Source organism: Dermacentor variabilis, chromosome 1, assembly GCF_050947875.1.
Source record: "Dermacentor variabilis isolate Ectoservices chromosome 1, ASM5094787v1, whole genome shotgun sequence".
Lineage (NCBI taxonomy): Eukaryota > Metazoa > Arthropoda > Arachnida > Ixodida > Ixodidae > Dermacentor > Dermacentor variabilis.
This window is the reverse complement of record NC_134568.1, coordinates 134695309-134718678: the sequence shown is the minus strand read 5'-3', so window position 1 is coordinate 134718678 and position 23370 is coordinate 134695309. Positions and strand designations below refer to the sequence as shown.

Below are 23370 nucleotides of genomic sequence, written 5' to 3'. Positions count from 1 at the left end.
GCTGTGCAGTTCGCATGATTACGAAGGTACAAGAAATGTGATGAAACAATTTCACTGGACAGAATTCATTGGCACCTGAAGGAATAAAGGACACAGTTATCGCAGAAAAATGCATTTATCTTACTTACTTCAAACCCATGACTGTGTGTTCTAACCAGAAAAGGCATAAACCAATATGAAAAAAAAAGTTATGAAAGAGTAAAATACAATGCATACCTGACCATTGACACCTGACCAATTTTGCACACATTATCGATGTTGCTCCATTATTGATATAGGGCATACATTTTAATTTTTTTCTCCAGTAGGCACCATTTTTTTTCACTATGTGTTTATGCATTTTCTGGTTAGAATATGCAGCTGCAATTTGAAGTAAAACAAAAATTCGTGTTTTTCTATGATGATTTGTGTATTGATGTGCTTTCTTCAATAAAGCTGAAAGTCTGTACTCATCCCCATCATTTTTGTGTCTTTGTTCATGTGTAGCTTTAGGTAGCTTTACTTAAAGTTGATTTGCCTAATCATAACTGGCCTGACACAGTATTTTTCTATGTTTAGTAGTTCATTGACCAGTTTCTGTCATGCTTCATGCAGACTAAACTCTGAAGATGTTTTAGTTGTGGGCATTACTTTTTAGCCCCCCATCTGCACTTTAGGCACGTCTGTCGGGATTGTAAGATAGAGGATATGTCTAAATATTTGCTATAGTTTCACAATGTGAGTGTGTGCGGGGGGGGGGGGGTATCTCAGTGTGACTTGAGGTGGTGATGTCAATGAAAAGTCAATGCCACAGTTAAATGTCTACCATTCCTGCATCTTTGTGCATTTTGCCTGGGAAACATTAAGTACAGCAAATGACTACTTGCGTATTTGGAAATTTGGTAACTCCTTCACTGGAGTTTAAGGATACTGCAGCTCAAGCATATCTTGTACAGGGAAGGCTGTTGATGGCATTTTTGCAGTATTTCTTACTGTTTCTGCAAGTGAAAATTCTCATTATTATTGTTATCAGGGCTGTTTTGAATTGCACTTTTGCCACAGTAACGGCTGATGCTTGCATAACAGCATATTAAAAAGCTGCTGTTATCACTTCTCCATAGGCAAGGGAGACCAATACATCTCCCCTTTCCATGATATCCCCATGTTTGCGGATGAGGCCAACCACATTTACAACATGGTTGTGGAAGTGCCCCGCTGGACAAATGCGAAAATGGAGGTGCGTGCTTTACCTTTGGGGTCTGTTTGATTTGGTTCTTTCATAATTTGTCTTGCTTGTAGTAGTTTCTTGTTGCCAATGGGTGGGACAGAAATTAAGGGCCAGAAGTTGCTCAAGTTTGGTGTGGCCTCCATTGTGCAAATTTCTGTACTCTGTTTCAGTTGTAGCATACCACGTGAAAAATTTGTGTAGGTGACATGTTGATGCTCTTCATTGCTTGTTCATATGAAATTACTGACAAGTTAACCCCTTAGCTGTTTTATTATGTCAAGGCATTTCTAACCAAGAATGCTTTTTTTTTTTTAAGTTGCTGATTGGGAGTCTAGCGCTGAAAAGCTGGTCTTTAAGGCTGAAAAAAAGTAACTGACCTAGAGTAAATAAAAGTAGCCCACTGCAGTTTGTTGTACGCTTTAGTATATAAACACCAACTACATGCTAGGAATTATCAAAAATTATGGAGGGAAAATATACAGTCATTTTCAATCTTCGTCACATCAGCTGTGCATGCTAACAGTGCATTTGACTAGAAAAGAGCTTTGGCAGCATGTCGTACAGCTCGAAACAAGGGATTATGCAGAGTGGCTTTCTGATGGATTTTATCGACTATCATCAAAACCAACTCATTCTCTAGAAAACACTCGGTATGCTAAAACAATTTAGCTGGTTAGCTTACAGCAAACTTCTTACGGGGCACAGAAAAAAAAGGAAACAGTAAAGGCTTCGGTGGAACGCTGTTCACAACAATTTCAGTCCACAAATGCACATTTCTGATATCGTGCATCGAGCTTTGCTCATCGTTGTCTTCATCTGAGGAGCTGCTCACCTCGGTTGTCATCACGCTTGCCTTTTCTTTCTGAAACAATTTACACCTCGATGTCTGAGCCATTATTGGCTGCAGAAAATGACGACAAATAAATGCCCTTTTTTCTGAAAGATGGGTTGGAAATACATGAAACGCCTCCACTGGATGCCATTTTGAAAGCACCTGTTGCCACACAAAAAAGCACCCCGGCTGTGGAAAAAAAGGAATTGCCGATGACATACTGCCATCTGCCATCCAAAAAACTAATTAAACTCGAAATGAGCATCTCTCATTGAAAATGCTCAAGGGGTGAACATATGCCGCAAGGATAAGCTGCACTCGTCCTAAATGCTTTGGGGACGTGAAAGGGTGATGAGCAACGCTCCATCAAAACAGCTAAGGGGCTAAACGTGCTCATTGTGAATGCTACCACAGGAGCCTTATGTCATTGCTGCACGCTCTGATAGTATAAGCAAAGGTACAGCAACAATTGGTGCATAAGAGTTGTCATAGTATTTTTCTCTTCAGTTGTAGCAAACATTTCCATTCATTTGTATCTTGCAGGTAACAGCAACCACAAGGAAAGTATGTTGGGAAGCTGGGTGCTTGTATTTAAGTATTCTTACACGAAAAATACTCAATTAGTAAACACGTCTTGCAAATCTCCTGCAGGAATTATATACTAGTACTAACATCCTATTGTATTGCTGAAGTTTTCAGATGCAATGCTTGCAAAGTTATCGGATGCAATGAGTCTGTTGTCCCTCGACATGTCATGCTGAGGACTTGTTTTCTTTCACCAATACCTTAAGCAGAGGGGCATATGATGGTTGCAGACACATGGCATTCACAAATTTCGACACTGTTGTGGGGACTTGCAAGCTTTACCTTCTTTACCAAGGCTTTTATTTCATCTGGTAGAGCACAGACTGAGTAGAAAGCTTCATGCATTCCACTACATTATCCTAATGTCTACTCTCTGATCATTTGTCAAATTATCCAGGTTTTTTTGTAAGTGTCATGCTTTCCTGAGGTTAACTTGAGTACATTTACCCATTTCAAATGAGGCTATAACATAAAACCAGTAATTGTATCTGACAAAGTGGTGACCACATCAAGATTTGCGATTGTTTCCTTCGTGACAATACATCCTCTTTCTCTGGGGTCTGGAGAAAAGACTGCTGTGCACATGGATCTAGCTATGAGCGACAGTTTAGCAAATGCATACAGTACAGATGGTGCTGCAAGTTCTTCTTGAAGTGCTGCTTCTGAGTGCTGAACAATATTGCATTGCTCATTACTTAAACAAAGTGTTGGCAACATTTGGAATCAGCAACAGGCCTACCAGATTGATAAGTGATATGCAAATTAGCCATGTGCAGGGGGTAGTATTATGTAAGGATTCTTTTCATTTTCTATTCTTTTTACTCTTCGTCCTTGACTGGCATATGATGCCAGGTCTTCGCTATCTCCAGTATCGGGCACTTTCCGTAACAGGGAATAAATGAATGGAATCAAAGAAAACAAACCTTTGCGTAATACCCCACCCTGCCAATTTGGAATCTTTCACTATCATTCTAGTAGGCTCTTGTTTACTGGAGCCTCAAGGGACTGGGGAAATAAGTTCTGTTTATTAAGAGTTTCATTTACTGAGAGATTTAGCTCAAGCATGTACAAAATGTTCTTTCCAAAGGGGCAGATGCTTTATTGTCAACAGTAAATAATAAGTGTGGCATATCTGATTAGAAGGCGTCTTTTTACAAAATTTCTACTTGCACACAGCCGCTGACTAGAGCTAGCAGCACAAACTATAATAATAAGAAGAAACTTCATTTAGCGAAAAAAATTGCTGTTTTAGTGAAACAACCACTCTTGAAGTCATCGATAACTTTCATCTTGGAAAGAAAACTAAAAAAAATAAAGGGACTAACAGCAATGCCTGTCGCAGTGCCACTGTGATTGGCCGCTCAGTTTTATTTTTCGTAATATACTTTTGGTTCGGAGTTTTAAAAAATGTGGTTTCCATTTATCAAGCTTTCTTTTTTTTTTCTTTTACTTTTTGCATTAGATTAACGCAAAACCAACCAATCATGAGGCTGTTGTTTTGTTAAAGCGGCAATTGTGTTTAAGCAATTTCCATTTACTGTGATTGTACTGTATATATGCCACTGAAGTGCAAAGTTGAGGACCATTTTGAGTACAGCAAGAGAATTGATAGCTATAGATTTTTTATGTTGTGTTGCTGTACCGCGGGAATTGTTCCAAGTACAGCAGTGTGAAAAATTTTCCAGTTAGCATCCCAGTAACTGCACTGTAACCAAAATTGGAACTGTCTATAAGCCTGAATGTGCTTTGTGTAGATGTACGCTCATTATTAGATTTCATGCTATATAAACCAAAATATGCTTGCTTTAATTTAGAACTATCCAGATACTATTCTGCTGGCTTAATTTTGCTATTATGTAACTGCACTTTTGTGTGGCACATGGGTTTATATTTAACCACGTAGCATTATTGGAAGCTCTGTTGTATGTCATCCAAGTAACCTGTATCTATACTGTTCTCCAAGTGTGGAGGGTATTGTGATGCTGTTTATTTTGGTATATTCTGCTCATGGGGGGGGGGGGGGGGGGGGGGGGGGGGGGCCTCCGTCTCTAAGCAGCCTTCAGCAACTGACAGCAGCTTGGGGTTGGTTGCGTAACAGCCCTAACAGGCCCTGTATGATTTGGTTTAATATTGTTTTGTTTTTTTCAGATAGCCACTAAGGAGCCCCTGAACCCCATCAAGCAAGATGTCAAGAAAGGGAAGCTACGCTATGTTCACAACTGCTTCCCCCACCACGGTTACATTTGGAACTATGGTGCCATCCCGCAGGTGCTGTGAAGTACAGTTAACTGGTTGATTATGGAAGTTTCACAGCGTCTTCTTGAAGGGGCCTTGAATCAGATTTTGAACAAACAAGTGTGGTGTGTAGAGCACACAGTCACACTAACTCGTGCCCCATATTTCTGTGCTCTGCATGACATGGATGGAGCCGCTCCTCTCCCAAACATAATGTGCAATCTTTGATGCTGACACCGATTTTATTTAATGTTCAGGTTACCTTAACACCTTACCTTACACCTTTGTGATACCACAATTTTCCACTGTTTCCTACTGCGGATGTTGAATATATGTACATAGAAACCTAATGTATACATTCATTATTTCTCTCCTGATAACTATAGTGTTAAATGCCGAAATAGCAAATTGACAAACAGAAGTTGCAACTTTTTCATGTCTGGCTATTTCTGCAATTATCAGGCACTCATGGCATCTGCTTTCATTCTTATGGAAACAAACAGTTCACCTAGTAGAATAGCACTGATTCTTGGGCAAGCTGGTACGTAGTTAATCTAAATGCTATGGTGCAAAAAAAGACGATGTCATGAAGACACATGAAATGTACACCATGAGTGCCAACTTCCAACTAAGTTTACCTAGTGGACATTGGCAGCATCTACTTTTGCCTTTACTTGCATTCATAAAAAGGTGTTTCTACATCTTGCATGATTACATACGTCCTGTGGTCATTTGTTCCCATTGGGTTAATACAACTCAAAGAGACCATGAATGTTTGTTCGTCTTATCAGAATAATTGGCAACATGGCCAGGTGCATCCAAATATCTTACTTCTAAACAGTGAACGAAGTAGACTTAAAACGGAGAAAATTATATTAAAAGCATTTATTTAGCTGAACTTAATAGAAAACTGTTTTCAAGTGGTACTCTTGCTTGGTTTCATCGAGTTTGTGATGGATGTTTGGCGCTTCTGTACAAATTAGCGAGCAGCCACAAATGATGTCATCTTACCTAATGACCTTAAAAATCCTTCTGTGCCTTCGTGGTGCAGGAAAAAGTTCACTAGGAACACGGTGTCTGCCAGCCAGGAAAACCGAGAATTCTCAGGGATATTGAATATTCTGGAAGTACTCAGGGATAACATGGGGAACTTATGCTTCTGTTAGGGAAAATTAGCTGTAATTTTATTGAAAGGGAACGAAACTCGCACTAATGCTGGCTCGAGTGACAGAGCAATCATAACGAATCGTCTTTGACGCCATGTCATCGGCTGGAAGACTTGCCAGTGTACAGTCAATGACTGATTTTCCAGACACCCGATTTTTGGGACATACCCGATAATTCGGATGGCTTCGCGGCACCACCACGCGCCCCTTAGGGTCAGTGCATAAGCACGTATAAAATTTTGGACAAGAACCCTTCGCCGTCCGATTTTCGCAACTTCTTGCCATGATCGCAAGTCCGAAACGGCTTTAATCAAAGCCACCACCGCCGCCATTTTGATTATCTCGCTGCCTCGAACTGGCGCTCTTGCGCGCAGGTCCGCTGGCAGCCGTAGCCTTTCCGGTGGTAACGCTAGGCCTAGCTACTTCGATGTTCGCTACTATTAGCAATTTGCCACTATTAGGTGCCAGCTCAGCCTTTGTTATACTCGAAAATGACTTTGAGGCTTGGAAAGCACGATGCGTTAATTTATGCCGGTTCTCAAAATTAAGCTTCGCCACAATACAGCAATGTTACGCAGTGAAGCATGTGCAAAGTTTTGCGGTGAAGTTTAACAAGTGGGGGAAGGGGCAATTGTCACGGGACCCAGTGTGTATTCCTTAATTATATACGCATGCACCTGCCATCTCCTGTCCCAGAAGGAGCACTGATATGCCTAATATGTGTACTGGCAGGCCTTTAGAGCTTTTTGGGATGTGCCTGTGGCGATTTGAACCTTTAAGGGCAGTAAGACATGCATTCATTTTTTTCAAACTGTCCGATTTTTCTGATGTTTTCGCGACCCCTAGGGAGTCGGAAAAATCGGACTTTGACTGTACAACTGACCATGAGGATGCTTCAAAAGGTCCGTGGGGCAAACGTGCAGCGGAAGGAGGGCGAGAACACAAAGGACCAACGCATTGAGGATTGAACGGTAAAAGAAGTGTGCCACCGCTTCTTTGAAGGAGCTTGAGCTCAAAAAGCAAAGTATTGGCGAACGCCTAGATGCAGCTGTACCTCATCCAAACCAAAATAAGCTCTTTAAAGCAGTGAAATGCAACACTGAGGTGTTGTGTGTGGGCTGAGAGTATTTCGGGACAGTTGAGGTTGACTTTCCAGCTGCAGAGAGAGAATCTTGCTTATGACAAAGTTTAGGCCTCTTACCAGTGAGCTTGCTATCATTTGATAGAAATAGCTCATATTCGAAAATATTTGCTTCTGTATCCTCGGTATCCATCTCTTTCTATTCGTATTTGAACATGTTCGGCTCGATTTGCAATGGGCTTTACCATTTTTCTTGGAAGATATTTGATTCATTGTGTATTTTACTAACCCCTCCCTTCTGTTTTTTTTTAATAACATAAACACTACTCCTTACTATTCAAACTGGATTACATTGTTTTTTTTATCCTCAACATGCTTACTAGAGAGTGACAGCATCGGGCGACACTGTGTCAGCCCGTCTTGATATAAAACAAAGTTCTGTGTCACTCAAGGAATTTTGAAAAGGCACTCAGGGAAAACCTGGAAAACTCAGGAAATTTGGCAATGCCAACTTGGTAGACACCTTGTAGGAGGCTAAAGCAGGCATCTGCTGTTCGCAGGTCATTAGTGCAGGCTTCGAGCTAGCGCAAGTGCGAAGGAGCACGCGGCAAAGCAACATAACCTAGAGGAAAGTCTAGCTGACGTTGAGCGAAGTGGGGAAGGAGAAACGAGGCAAAGCATTGCGGAGGAAGAAGGTAGGCAGAGGCGCGTTGGGTTGACTTCCTCTGGCAGTTGCTACAGGTTTCGTTTGCGATACGAACATACTGGGTTTGTCTCGGGATAACCTCGTCCTCGTGTACCGTACGCTTTGTGTGCGAGTGAAAGCATGCAACGGTGAGTGAATGATGGTGGCTCAGTCTCGCGTGTGCGAAGGAGGAAACGGTAAACCCCCGGAGGGGAGGGGGAGGGGGGAAGCAAACCATCTTCCATCGCATGCATGGCATCGGAGGGGGGGGAGTGTAATTCGATTGCGTGGGCTTTATTTTGAATGCGATCTGCTTTGGGGGCACAGTCTAGGTGGGCCGATGGCTTCTAGCTATGCCTGTGCTGTGTTCTCGCCACTCAGCTTGCGTTGAAGTGATAGACAGCACGAAGGTCACTTCGCTTGCTGCTGCTGCTGCGATTCCTCACGCCAGCGTTTTGACAGCTAGCATCCGCGGTCATCGAGTGAGTGTGGTGTGTTCATGTTTGCCCGTGTGCACTGACACCATGCTTGTTAATTTAGCAAATGCTTACAAGGGGACATTCTACTTTGGCGGCTGCTGTGTATGGCGCGGCCGCATGAGCCCCGTCTTGATTGAATAGGATCTGGCACACTGAGGACCAGGCACACTGAGGGCCAATAGCTTCGTATGCATATACCGTATTTACACGATTTTAAGTCGACCACTTTTTTAAAATTTGAAAGTCTGAAGTTGGTGGGTCGACTTAAACCAAAACATGGCCCCGCCAAAAAAGCGAGACCAATGGGAGCTACAATGTAGTTACAATTTTATGTTTCCTCTATGGCCCTACTCGTATCTTTCCGCTATCTCGTGCTTTGGTTCGCTTTTCGGAAGGGTTTTTCAACATTTTTGAGAGTTTTGCAGTAAACGCAACACTCATGGGGGGGGGGGGGTCAATAGTTGATGGAAGCGCCGCTGTTCTTATTTGCGGCGGTACCCTCAGAACGGCGGCGCTTACAGGGAGTATCGGTAGTTCATGGAAGAGCAGACACTGCTTGTGGGTTTCTCTTTCTCTGTTGAAAGCTATTGGCATTGGGCATACATTGGTTTGACGCATTCCACTTTACTGCCGGTTACGTGCTACTTCTATGCTTCCCCAGTCGTCATGAGTGCTCCAGGCCCACTAATCGTTCGGCACTCGTTCATAGCCGTGTTCAAGAGGGCTGCGATCCTTTACGCCGAAGAAACAAATCACTGCGCAGCGGGTCACAATTTATATGTTTCCGAACGGGTGGAGCAAGAGTGGCGACTGCAGCGAAGCGAAATTTTCACCTGTGACGGCAAGTGAGAAGTATCCCACGTGCCGAAGTGTGGTCGCTTCCCAGAGCTGTAGGCTAAGCTTGCGGCGTACGTCGCTGAAATGCCTGATCAGTCCCTGCCAGTGAAGTGCGACATAGTCATGAAACAAGCCCGGACCTTCGCATTTTAAGGCCCTGGTCCGCCGTGAGTACGAGTGGCTGGCGGCAGAATACCGCGAAATTACGCTAACCGGACCTGTCAAAAGAGCCTCCCTGACGGCTGCGTGTGGTTGGGTGCATTCAGCATCGGCTGCTGTTCCACAAGATGTCGTGGTGCGGTCGTTTGCCAAATGTGAAATTTCGCTGGACCAAGGCGCGCTGTGGGACCGCAGCAACGATGACGATGGCAGCACTAGTGAAGACGAATAGTCCAATGACAATTTCAGCTACTAATAAATTTTTGTTATCGAATGTGCCCTCGGGTATGCTCCCTCTTTTTTTTTTTTTTTTCCTGTCACGCGATATGGGGGGGTCGACTTACAATCTTGTAAATATGGTAGCACCAATGCGCTTTCGCGTCACCTGGATTCACGAAGTGAAACGTCACTGTCGCTTTTTGTTTTCTCTTGTTTTCACCTCTGTCCACGGACTTTGCACATCGTACTTTGCACATCGTCCGTGGACGACCCCTGGGTGCAGCCCCGGGTGCATTCGGTCACTCCGAATGTTCGTTTTAACCAAAGAGCATGTCTGAGGCAGTTCGTCTTAAGCGGATTTGATTTGCATTGAGTCTATAGAAAACCAAACAAATGTTCCCATGTTCGTTATATGCGAGAATTTGGCTTAATCAAATTCATCTTAACGAGAGTTCACTGTATAACCAGCTCCAGAGGCAAAGCTCCCTATAGCGCGTATGCATTGAAATCGGAAACCACAAGGGCACCGCCATGTTGCTACTCTGGGCAGGCGCTGATAACGATATGTGATTCAGACGAGGCGTGCAATTAACACGATCCCGAACCTCTCTCGGTATGGTAATGACATCTAGTTCATGTGCCTCGGTTATTTAGCTATTGTTTATAACCATTGGGTATTTCTCAGAAATATATTGAATGAACTTTACATGTTGTCCATATGTATGTGCTATGTGTAAATGCTTGTTTTTGCATCTCCTGTTTTGATTATTTTTTGCATTGCAATGATGAGAAGTAGGAACATGTCTGCGGTTACCACTTTTTTCACCCAGCTTTTCCTCTAGAGTCAATATGTTATCTCTGTTTGTTCCACAAAGTGAGGGCAATGAGAAGAGGCAGTGCATATCACAGTAGTTGTCATTTACTGGAAGTGGAGGATTTCAGCATATGACAAAAGCAAAGACGGGACTGGGTCACCACAATTGGCATGGCGCTCAGTCGGACCAGCATCTCTCCTCTCTCTGTCGGTGCATACAACAGTGAATGCACTGACATACTCGACCTCTTCAAATTGGCTGAAACTATGCTAATACTTTCTCTAACCAAAATAATTAATGAGAGGGTGCTCACTGAAAAAAATTATGCTGCAATTGCCAGAGTAAGACGCAATTTCATTCTCGAACTAATGAAAACTCACGTGTATGATGCCTTGGAAGAAATATTTTTGTGCTGGCTGAGATTTATTAAATGCTCTTTCATCGTTAAGTGCCTAACTGCAGTGATGGTGCTGCTCATGAGTGCAGTTTCAGATGACATTATATGACGATGCTATAGGACAAGTCTCATACGTGGGTTGCGCGTGCAAATTTAGTGTCACCTTGAGCAATTGCACTTCAGCTACCCGAGTGTTACTTTGGGTGGCACGTTGCTACACAAGAAAGAAAAATGCCCTTTATAATTAATGGCTGCGGGTAAATCAGTAGGCACAACATTACAGAATCTTGTTAATTCGAGGTTCATGGGCACCGGAAACGTGTTTGAACTAAGGATAGCCCCCTTTAAAGCAATTGTGAGGTACAGCGTACAAAACCCTCGCTGGGGCTTGCATTGAGAGTCTAACTTTCCTCCATTGCCGCATGACGACACGTGCCAGAAGAAGCCTAGGTGCCATACGAAGTCCAATTGTGCCTCATGTGCCATTTGTTGTGGGTGCTAAGGAAAATATGTGAGGGTAAGCCAAGAAGGATGGTGGCTTGATGTGCACTGGCCTCCCGCATGTCGCATGTTGGAGCTGACGTGTTCAAGTGTGCTAGGGGCTCCTTCCTGCTCATTTAAGCTGGCTGGGAAAGGAGGGTGTGCTGCTCTGCTTTGTCCGGCTAGGCTTTGGCTTCTCGCGTGTCTTTCCACGTCATTATTAAGGCATGCGGTGTTACGATAGCTAGCGATGCATACAACCTTTGACTTTGGCTCAGGTTTATCAGAAAAGAGGATCGTGGGGTGAGAAATCTTGTTCAAAATAACCGTTGCACGGTATGTCGAGTTGAATTGGCGGGAGTTTTTCTCTATTCGATTACATAGAACTTTGCCAGGACCAGCGGATCAGTTCGAATTATCCGTCAGTTTGAATGAAGAGATTTCAAATTATTGGCACTTCACTGAATTTGTTATTTTAAGCAATGTCTGCAAAATAGTGTGCTATAGTTCGAAACAGCATTTAGAATAAACTTAGGTGCAAATTAAGTAATTCATTTCAACCACATAAATGTCATTGATCATCACGAGCCAAGACAGAACAGCAGCATTGCATCCAAGGCGATCAGGGGAAAAATGTTGGATTCCGTTCATAATGGCATGGGAAGAGATTATGAGCATTTGGAGCATGTTATGGCAGCACTTAAGGACTGTGCAATGAGCGATAGAACAACAAAATCTGGGGCATAATGTTGAGAAACAGGAAGACAGCGGTGTGGATTGGAGAACAAACAGGGGTAGCCTATATGCTAGTTGACATTAAGAGGAAAGAATGGAGCTGGGCAAGCCATGTAATGCATAGGGTAGATTACTAGTGGACCATTAGAGTTACAGAATGGATGCCAAGGGAAAATAATTACAGCCAAGGATGCCAGAGAATTAGATATTGTGATGAAATGAGGAAATTCGCAGGCATAACTTGTAATCAGCTAGCACAAGGTAGCACAAGGCACTTCATCACAGCGAAGTGAGTTCACTGAACGCACTTGCTGGCAAATGCACTCCACGTGAAGTGTCATTAAAGGGAAGCTGAAACAATTTTCGAAAAAAATGAGTTCCCTGCGGCATTCTACAGTTTTTAGGCCATTGAGCATGAATATCTAGTTTAAAAAGGGCAGAAACAAACGCAGGCGGCTGTTTCTTGCAAGAAAACGCGCGCCAGTGCCTCAGGGCATCGCGCGAACGCTGCTGTTGCCCGTGGTTGGTCGGGACCGCTGTGACGTCATTCACGGGGATCACCGGTCGGTGCCGCCGTTTCTGAGCGTAGTACGCTGTTCTGGTCTGGCTTCACAGATGAGTTGTAAGCATTATGGAGCGTTCTCGATGTCTCGGGCAGCTTGTATTTTCGCCTTACACGTTTCAACCGACAGCCGATACAGAAAACGATGGCGGCAACGACGATGTTGAGTGTGCCAACAGCGAGAATGATGTGTGCACCTTGTCGCGCATTGGAAATATTAGCTGGTATGTATGTTTTTTTATGTCGCTGCACATTGCAATGACAGGAGAAAAAATGCGCTAAAGTGTCACTGCGTACTTGCTGCTGGAAGAATGCGGAAGCACTAACTTCTCATTAGATTGTAAACACGGGTGCTATCCTGCGATGTCAAGCACCTTGCCACTGCTTGTCTAAAGTTCGGTGGTTTTTCGCGTGTTGATACACGATCACGACTATAAGTACCGCATTTCAAAGCGCGCACATACAGTGCTGCGAGGTACAGTCATGTAAGTTGCTTATCATACACATCTAGATCGAGATGGCCAGGGGGATTATATGTGCAATATTCAGACTATGGTTCGACGACGTTGCGATTGTGGCTCGATCAAGAATCGGTATGCGTGCTGCATGCTAGTGCTGGCATACAAATATTGGGAAGTTTTAGCACCGCCATGTGGTAAACACAGTAACCTTACGGTAACTGTAACCGTACGTCAAATGTCGCTAGGCAAGCCTAGCAACGCGAGCAACAACACGTTTCCGCACTGGTCGTAAGGCTATCCGGCGACACTAAAACTGTGTTACCAGACGTTCATGGCTGCAAATGTTTGCATTTCTCGAGTGCATCAATGTGGGCACCGGAACACCGAAATTGGAAAACCGATTGCCCGCATCGTTGTCAAGCTCCGATGATAATCACTGTCGCGGAAATGGTTCGAGCACAGCACAGTTGGTTTCGTCGGCACGAAATTCTCTCTCCTCATCGCACGGACCCACTGCACTGCAAGCTTCTTGTCCTTCGGGAACACGTGAAACACCACATTGTCTCGCCCGCCTGTGTTCGCACAGCCAAATGCTGCACAGAACGAAGGCACGTTGGGCGCCCTTGGCTGTAGGCACTCACGCAGCACAGAAAGGAAGCACAGTTCACGCAAATTGCAAAAGAAAGCAAACGTCAGTGGCGGCAGATCTCTCGTAGCGCCGTCTAGTAAAGCGCAGGATGGAAAGAAACACGCCAGCACGTGCCAGCAAGCCGGTCCGCCAGCACGCTCCCCGGGACTGACGTCACTCTCGCCGGTTCTCTCCTCCGGCTGCCTCCTCACCCGGCACTCTGGGAAGCGACGGGGGCGTGTCCGCGGGGGGGAATTTAGAAAGCAATTTCCGCCCCTTATATTAACAAAACGAAGAAAAAAAATTTGAGAACCATAAATTAATAGGTCTGTTCTTCCCAATCCCAGCAATTCATGAAATTTGAAAACCGTTTCAGCTTCCCATTAAACCTGACTGTCTGACAGCCTGTGAATGACACTTAAGGCAGGGTGCACTCACTAAAAGTGGCACTAAATTTGCCCGCGTGACCCAGGTACAGTCAAACCTTGATATATTGAACATGGATATGCAGAATTATTGTGTATATCGGACACTTTCTATATCACCTGGAAAATCGCATGTATATTAAATTTTTTCTTTCAAACGGGAAGAGTGGGATAGAGCTCTACGCAGCTTGAACCTTGAAGCACAGCTCTGGGCTGTCCATCGGGCCCGCGATGCGGCGGGGGGGGGGTGGGGGGCATGGCCTCTCTGTCCCGACGTGGGAGCGGCTCGCTGCACGCTAATCGTGTGCACCCAGGGACCTCAAGAAAGTTATTCATCCATCCATCCATGAAACGGGGTCGGACGTAAAATGTATATATCGAACTCTGCCACCCTAGACCACATGTGCTCTGTTGACAGGCGGTGAGCTTTCCCACAACACTCTCGAAGCTAGAGGTGGCGTGATGGGCGTTCCCAACTGCTGCGCACTATAGCTGCACACATCAATTGCGCCGAGGGTGCCATTTGAACGTAGCGACGTACACGCGCGGCGGCTTGGCTAGTTCCACAACGTCAATGACGTATTGCATTTGCCGCACTGACTCCTCCTCGGTGCTGCGCTTTGTGCCTGCTGCGCCTCGCGAGCAATGGCGGTTTGCACCTTCAAAGACGTGCGACACCACGGGCTCACTGGGCTCACTCATAGACGCCTTGGCAGATGCCACTTCATGCTTTCTTATTAACAGTGTTTCAAAATGATTCGATTGACAGACGTGGAGATTGCAGCAGAAATAGCGCCTAAATGAAGACGCTGCCGAGGTTGATCCCGCAAGCGCTGATGTTGCCCCGCTCCCGATTTCAACTGAGGCTGTAGCTACTTTGGCCCTTCTACGGCACTAGTGGCGTATCACTTGTAAATCTTTTAAGACTATGTTGAGGACTCCGTGTTTAAGCACGCGGCTGCCAATAAGAAGCAGGCTACACTGTTGCAGTACTTTCAGCCAAGTAAATAAATACTTTGTGTGAAGCTTTAAGTGAGTATTTACTGTGCCATGATTGGGGCATGATCGGGGATTGTTGTTCGGAGCACGCATTTGATTGCGCCATGCGCGATTGGCCTAGACCACGCCGACTTTGCGCGGCTGATGAAATAGGTGTGGCCTAGGCCAATTGCGTGCGGTGCAATCGACCGCGCGCTCCGAACAGCGATCCCCGATCGCACCCTTTGTTCATTTATTGATTTGCAGGAGTTTTTGATGCATTCGTTATGTTATTTTATATAGCGAATTCTGGCTATATCGAGCTATTTTGCAATCACCGTTATGTTTGATATATTGAAGTTCGAGTGTATTAGTATCAAGGTTTCTGTGGCAAATGCCTTTAGCAAGGAATTGGTGTTCATCTGCCAGCTAGTGATGTATGGACCAGCAAGAACCAATTATTTTCACTATATATACCAGCATCCATCTGAAAGCAACTTTTCATTTTCTGCTGCTGACACTGTTGTGAATAATTTGACAAGACCTGGAGTCCTCCACTACAACATGCCTCATAACCAGATTGTGATTTTGACATGTAAAACCACGGAATTTAATCGTTTTTAAGGATTATAAAATTTCTAATGTTCATTTTCAGCTATGCATAGTACAGAGTTGGTAGTTGATGTCTGTCACTTGTCTTGAAAGTTCTGTGAACAAACAGAGCCGTGATGAAGCCCTCCATTGTTTGCTTTTTTTAGATGCTGCATCATGTTGCTTTGTATCTAATATAATGACATTACTAATGTATCTTCGGACCACACAAGAACCTGCCTCGACCCATCATGGTGGCTTAGCAGCTGTGGTGTTGTGCTGCTAAGCATGAGGTTGCGGGATCAACTCCCAGCTGCCGCGGTCGCGTTTTGATGGGGGTGAAATGCAAAAACGCTGATGTCCCATGCTTTGAGGGCATGTTATAGATCACCTGGTGGTCACAGTTAATCCGGAGTCCCCCATTACAGCGTGCCTCATGATCAAATCGTGGTTTTGGCATGTAAAACCCCAGAATTTAATTCGATTCAAGCACTTCCCTCATGCAGAAAGATGTATGCAAGGCCTTAATGTTGCCTGTGCCATTGTCATAGTGTGTCAAATCTTGCTCACATGCAGAAAAGGCTATATTAACCAAATGGGCTGGTGGATCTGCAACCAACCACATGAACATGACCTGGTGTCGTACTCAGGCATTGACCTGTCAGCCTGTATGATCAATACAGATCAGGAGTTTGATAATAATACAGCTGTGTCATATTCACCATTGAATTGTCAGTCCTGTACCTGTGAGCTGGCTTCCTAGGATCTGAATTCTGAGCAAGAGTCGTGACACTTGTGCATGAGTTAGCGGAAGTACTGTATTTACTTGCATGATGATCGCACTCTCATAATGATAGCACCCCTGAATTTTGTCGACAAAATTCTATTTCTTTTTCTTTCTCGTGTAATGATTGCTCCCTGAACTTGCCGCAGCGATATGTTGTCAGGGTGTCTACCAACCGGGAAAACCGGGAATTCTCATGGAATTTGAATAGTCTGGAAATACTCAGGGAATTTGTGCTTCTATCAGGGAAAATTAACTGTAACTTTATTGAAAGGGAACGAAGTCGTGTTAATGCTGGCTCCAGTAACAGAGTAATCGCAACGAATCATCATTGACGCCGTGTCATCGGCACGATGTATTGCCAGAGTAGTTAACGACTGATTTTCCAGATGCCAGATTTTTCGGACATGCCCGCACGGCATTGCGGCACCACCACGTACTCCATATAGTCCATGTATATTGCCCTGACTGCAGGTCTGAAAGGGCATTAATCAAAGCCACCACGACCGCAACTTTGATTATCTCGCCACCTCGAACCGGCACTCTCGCACGCAGATCCGCTGGCAGCCGTAGGTGCCACCACGACAGCGTTAGGCCTAGCTGCTTCTATGTTCGCTATTAATCTTCTTGCCGTGCGGTGCCGTGTTTTTCATTGAAAGAATTCGCCGCTGTCAGCAATGGCACCGATTCCGCTTTTGTAATCTTCACGATTCGCTTCGAAGCTCGCAGAGCACAGCGTGTTGCGTAATGCCAGTCTCCGAAAGTTAGCTTCGCCTCAGTACAGAAGTGTCACGCGGTGAAACATAACAATGTAGGAAGGGGCAATTTTCAAGGGACACAGTATGTATTCCTTAATTATACACGCGTGCACCCCCGTCTCCTGTCACAGTACGAGCACCGGTATGCCTAATAAGTGTACTGGCAGGCCTTAAGAGCTTTTTCGGACGTGCCTGTGGCAATTTTAGCCCTTAAGGGCAGTTAAAGACATGCCTTTATTTTTTTCCGGACTGCCCAATATTTCGGATGTTTTTGCGGGCCCTAGGGAGTCCGAAAAATCTGAAATTGACTGTACAACTGACCAAGAGGATGCTTCAAATGATCCATGGGGTGAAAGCGTGGCAGAAGGATGAGAACAGAAAGGACCGACACACTGAGGAATTAACGGGAAAGGAAGCGTGCCACCGCCTCTTTGAAGGAGCTTGAGCTTAAAAAGCAAAGTGTTGACTGACGCCGAGATGCAGGTGTCCCTCCATCCAAACCAAAATAAACTCTTTAAAGCAGTGAAACGCAACACTGAGATGTTGTGTACGGGCTGAGAGTATGTCGGGACAGTTGAGGTTGACTTCCCAGCTGCTGAGAGAAAATGTTAGTTGTGACAAAGTTCAGGCCTCATACCGATGAGCTTGCTATCAGTTGATAGAAATAGCTCATATTAATAATATTTACTTATGTGTACATCTCCTTTTCTATTGTATTTGAAAATATTCAACTCGATTTGGGATGGGTCTTACCATTTTTTTCGCTGTGCAATTTCTAACATCTTCCTTCTGTTTTCTTTTTAAATAGATATTACTCCTTACTTTTCAAACTGGATTAAGTAATTTTTTTTTTCAACATATTTACTAGAGACAAAGAGAGACAAAGTTCGGGCTCATTCAGGAAATTTTGCAAAGGTGCTCAGGGAAAACCTGGAAAACTTAGGGAATTCGGAAATGTCAACTTGGTAGACACCCTGGTTGTGTGCCAAGTCTAGCTAATGATGATCGCGCTTATCTGTCGAATGCTGTCAAATGCTAAGCGAACGACTCTTCAAGACATACCAAGCAGTCTGCATGCACCAACCATTCTTAAGCAGATGCCCCATTTTATTCCTTTCATCACTTTCCACACTTCCACGAAACATAAAAAAAAGCTACAACCAAACTTGCCTTGGCTTTATTATTTCTAGGCTTTATAACGGTTGTGGTCAACAACACCAACAAAAGAGGTGCCTTTCGATTCTTTTTGTCTGGACTCGTGGGCACGCAACAAATCGTGAGCGGCAACGACAGTAGCCACGTTTACACTGATACGTTAGAAGTGTACCCTATTCATATGCCGACGCTTATAACACAGCTAAGATATTCGCCCACCCTTAGTGGAAACATGCCGTTTAAGATAGTAGTGAAGACAAATGCAGCAATTTCTGCAGCATGCCTGCCATGTGTTTCTATGTCACTGGCAGCTAAGCACGCCCATCTGTGTTTCTATCCCCTCAAAGTGGACATGGCAATGTTATTGCCACAGACTTGCCGATATTATATCAGCTGACAAGATGGTAGCCATTGTGCGAAACCCAGAACATCGTCTTCTTCCTATGATGATTAAAACATCTTCTTCATCAGCGTGTCAATATTATTCATTACTGATATGGAAGAAACTGTTTCAATGTGCGTAATGTACTCGCGAAAAGAAAAAAATCTTGTTCGGCGCGTTCGGCTTGCTCCGCCGGCTGCCATTTTTGTTTTGGTGTCCCTGTTACAGTTGCAGCCGCCTGTTTATTGACCTGTTGTCATCTCGCAGCAAATGCGGGATGAAAAAAAAATTTGTTCTTTTTGCAGGAAATTTAACCCACGTGATGATCGCACCCCTGAATGTGCGGCAATTTTTTTGACAAAAAAGTGTGATCATTATGCGAGTAGATACGGTATCTCACATACAAAAGAATGAGTGAACTTGTATTGGCAATGCCTTCATCGCACTGCTGTAAACAAAGCTTTTTAAAAAAAAAAATTCTGTGAATAGGCTGTATCAGTAAGTCACTCTAAAGAATGTACTTCCTGTTATTCACTCATTATGTAGCGTGTTTTTGATACACTCTCTTGCATCTTTAACCCTTTGAGGATCAATGACGTAAATATGCGGCACCACGAACGAAGCCCAAAATGGTCGATGCCGTATATTTAACGGCGCCGTCTGTACGTTCAAAAAGCGCGCCAATTTTTTAACTTTTTCTTTTCTGTCATGTGCTGCCACTATGTGGGAATATAGGGAATTTTTTTTGCGCACCTCCCTCTTTCGGTTTTTCTTGTACGGTTTGTTTTAGACATGGTTTTAGAGCTAGTTTGCGCCGGTGCATCTATATACTACTGCGCGGGCAGGTGGCGGTTTGGCTTTTGTTCCGCGGGCGGTTTCGGCTTCTTTCGCTTGCAAAACTGATGGCTATTTTGTTACGAATCACTGAAAGGGCTGCCGCTTGTTTCTCGCTCGTTTAGTGCTCACAAGGGTGCGCATAGGAAAGATGCCGCCATGCATACATTTCCATTGCTTTTTTTTTTTTTTTTTTGAGATTCGCGACAACTAATTGCCTCTTGTTGGCAATAAGATGAAGATTAGCGGAAGTATGTCACGCATTTTGCTTTCTTGATGGGCACACAGCCACACAGCTTTCTTGAGTCCGTGTACCTACGCAGTTCGATTACGCTATGGATGTATGTACATATTAGGGTAAGAGCAGGAACATTTGAATCTTGCGAAATATTCTAGTGTGCGCATTTTCAAAGCCTTGAACTATAACAATGTATCAAATTTTCAATTCTTATAAGTTTATTTCCTTTCTTTATTGTTGTTATTCATGAATGAAGAGTGCATATATACCAACGCAAAATATTTTTTTCTCACTTTACAGTCACCCTAGAAAAATTACAGTGAATTTTTTTTCTAAATAACTCCCTAAAAGGAATTGGAATCTGCAATAAAAAAATCGACCCTGGGCGGTCGCATATGGCGAAAAAAATCGACCCTCAAAGGGTTAAAGGGGCACTAAAACAGAAATATGATTTGTTCTGCATTAGTAAATCGCCTTTCTACAATACCAGGAACATGACTCTTACCGTGTGAAGATGCTTGGTAAGCCAGAAAAAAAGTGTGAGAACGAAAACTAGATGGTGACTCTCAAGTTCCTGCACCAGCATGCCGTGACATCATAGATTTTGACAGCGCCTGCTAAGGTGTAGTTAATTATTTTGTGGCAGAGATTGACTACATTGTGTTCTAAAGGAGTCAGACTGAACATGGCAAGTTTCGGGAACTTTTATGGAGCCAATGCGGCCCAAATACAAAAAGGTACTTTGAAATATGGGATGTCATACTTACGTATGGGGAGGAGGTTTTGGCGTGAAATTCAAAATTTTAGCCTTTAACCTTCCATTTCTCTTCTAATAATCAACCTATTATATCGAAACTAACAACAAAGCTTTCGAAGAATGCTTTACCAATCTAAACTGAATTAGTGTTTTGCTCTAGTGTCCCTTTAAATGTTTCCTGCTTGAAATAGAATTTACTTGCTAGTTAGCATATGTCCTATATCTTCTCACTACTTGTTCAAGTGTGCACTTTTATGCTTTGAATTCCAACTTTTGATGTTTTCCTACTGTAGCTAAATGTTTGATAAGTCAGTGTGCTTATGCACTTGTCTGTAAAGTTGGTGTTGTGATAATATTCTTTCTTTTGCAGCTTTGTGTAATAAACCTTGTCTTGGCTGATTTGGCTCAGAGACATTCACCAGGCCTGCGTCCTTTTTTTTTTTATTACAGTATCATTTAAGCATGATTTTTATGCTCACTAGCTGCCCACTCACATTTTATCATTTGTGTATTCTTTGCAGACTTGGGAGGATCCAAGCCACACAGACAACAAGACCAACTGCAAGGGAGACAATGATCCCATTGATATCTGCGAGATCGGCTATCGGGTAAGCTGGTGAAGCTTTTGTCTTTTGCACGCTGATGCTTGCATGTGCATATCTGGGGTATTTGGCAACAGCCATTAGGTGGCTGCACTGATTTCCAGGTCATTTTAAAGCGATGTATAGCTCTCATTCACTGTACATAAAATATATTGACTACCTCTTCTCTAACAAATCTGAATGTTATAGGAACAATTTATTGACAGGATTGAGTTAAAATTGGAATGTGACATTGAATAAATGTCATATTACGTGTCATTACGCTTGCAAAATTAATAGTTCATGTCTCTGACATTGTCATACCTGCCAACTCTTCCAAATTTTCCGTAAAATGTACGAATTTCAAGCAGTCTTATAATTTTATGAATCTTGCATGAAATTTTACGGAAAACATTTTATTTGCAAAAAAAAAACATGAAAATATAATAAAACTACACCCTGGTACCTTGCGCCACCACGAGAGGGCATTACGTATGCGTGGTATCATCGTCGGCAGCTGCAAGGTTGTAGCGACTTCTGTTGTCTACAAGGGGGGTCACGAATCCATATCCAAAGCTCGATAGTGCCGATAGTGCCTCTGCAAACCTGTTGCCGTGCTGTTGCCTTTGTTCGCGCGGACACGCGGATTTGGACTTCAGTGTTGGTCTCACCTTTTGTGTGACTAGCTGCCGCGTCGGACGCAGCGCCACGAACGCGCAAGCAGTTGCGCGTTCGAATTACCGGGCATTTTCACCCATTGGAATACACGTAACTTCAATGGGACTACAGTGTCAGTTTGAATAAACGGAATGTTCGAATTAAGCATGTTCGAATTAACGAAATTCGACTTTACAACTGTGCATGCCATATCATGGCCAGTCTGGAGCGTGCGCCTGGTGTTTGGAGTTTTTCACCCCAGTCGGTGCCACTGATGGCATGCAGTCATGTAGAACCAGCACAATGTGTTGCTTGGCTCACCCGAGCTAGCGTACCATCCGCTGTTAGTCACTAGTCAAGAAAGAAAAGGTGTGTGAACATGTGCACACCGTGTGTCATTGCAACCTTGTGAAGTGTGCCCTTGACCACATGATGCCGGCAGTTTATGTTGTGTTGCCCAAATTTAGCTTGATGCTTTCCATCTACATGCAAGCTTAACCTGTTCCTTTCTACAAGGAGTACTGCCACATATTTTCTACATTGTATAAACTGTACCACACACTTCTGACACGTAAAAGGATGACACACTTAGCAAGTACAGTTGAAACCCGCTATAATGAAATACTGCAACTAAGAAATTCTTGCGACAATGAAATATTTTCGTATCCCTGGCGACCTCTCATAGGATTCAATGCATTTTATACCTCTCGACAACGAAATGTCGTTGTACAGTAGAACCTCGTTAAACTGTACCTGCATAAAGAGTAGTTTCATTTTAAAAGTAGTAAAGTCAAATCCCCGACTCAGTGGCCATTGAACGAAATGAATTTTCTATCCCCACAAACTGTACCAGCTTATTGCATACGTGTCGGTTAACACGTAGGTGTTTCCACTTTTCGTTGCACAATCACGGTAATGCGTAGTCCCCATCGGGCGGCCCGGCAGAACAACAAGCCTCAGAGATCAGAAAAGCGGCCTCCAATCACCCTGTGCGTTTGCACCTGAAGCCACATCAACATCAACACTATTTCGGTGCCATGCCAGAGAGCATCGTGGCGTCGTGCAAGCTAGGACTCGCGTCTTGCCGAAGCTCAGATAAAAAACACCGGGTGCTCAGCATAGAAAAAAAATTGGACATCGTTCATGCTGTCAAATGTGGCATGAAGAAGTCGGCACTGGCACGCGACAGGTGTCTACCATTATCTACGGTGTGCGGCAGTTAGAATGCGAAGTTGCTCGGCAGCACTGCTGCGACCGCGAAGAGATGCCGGCTACGAGGTTTGCCTTTTCGCCATCGTTGCTTGCCTCTGTTGTTGCGAAAGTGTCGCCTAACGACAGTGATGAGGACGACACGGAGAGCGACAGCGTGAGTGATTCGGGCCTGACAGTGGCAGAAGCTGCACGTTACCGTCAGCCTCATGAATGCAATCATCGCGACGAGAGCAGCAACCTGCAATGAAAAAGGTGCCCCGTGCCCGTGCATGGAGAATATGCAATGCCACCGAAAAATCTGCCATGCGAGGGTTTGCCGAGAAGAGGGGGCTGGCTGAAAAGCTGGCTTCCAGCTTCAGTAAGTTTGAGGTCGCTGTCGTCGCTGCTAGGCCGCCCCGGCATCAAATGCAAATAACACCTTTGTCGCGCGAAGTGAATAAATACTGCATGTTTTT

General features: G+C 44.1%; 1 protein-coding gene across 1 annotated transcript in view; it reads left to right on the top strand.

The window, feature by feature from the left end:
• Positions 1-23370, top strand: part of Nurf-38 (Inorganic pyrophosphatase Nurf-38) — a 95083-nt gene that overhangs the window by 3568 nt on the left and 68145 nt on the right. Inside the window, exons 3-5 of the mRNA XM_075695221.1 lie at positions 1101-1216; positions 4773-4892; positions 20987-21073. Coding sequence (XP_075551336.1) covers positions 1101-1216; positions 4773-4892; positions 20987-21073 — 323 coding nt within the window. The remainder of the gene's footprint in view (positions 1-1100; positions 1217-4772; positions 4893-20986; positions 21074-23370) is intronic.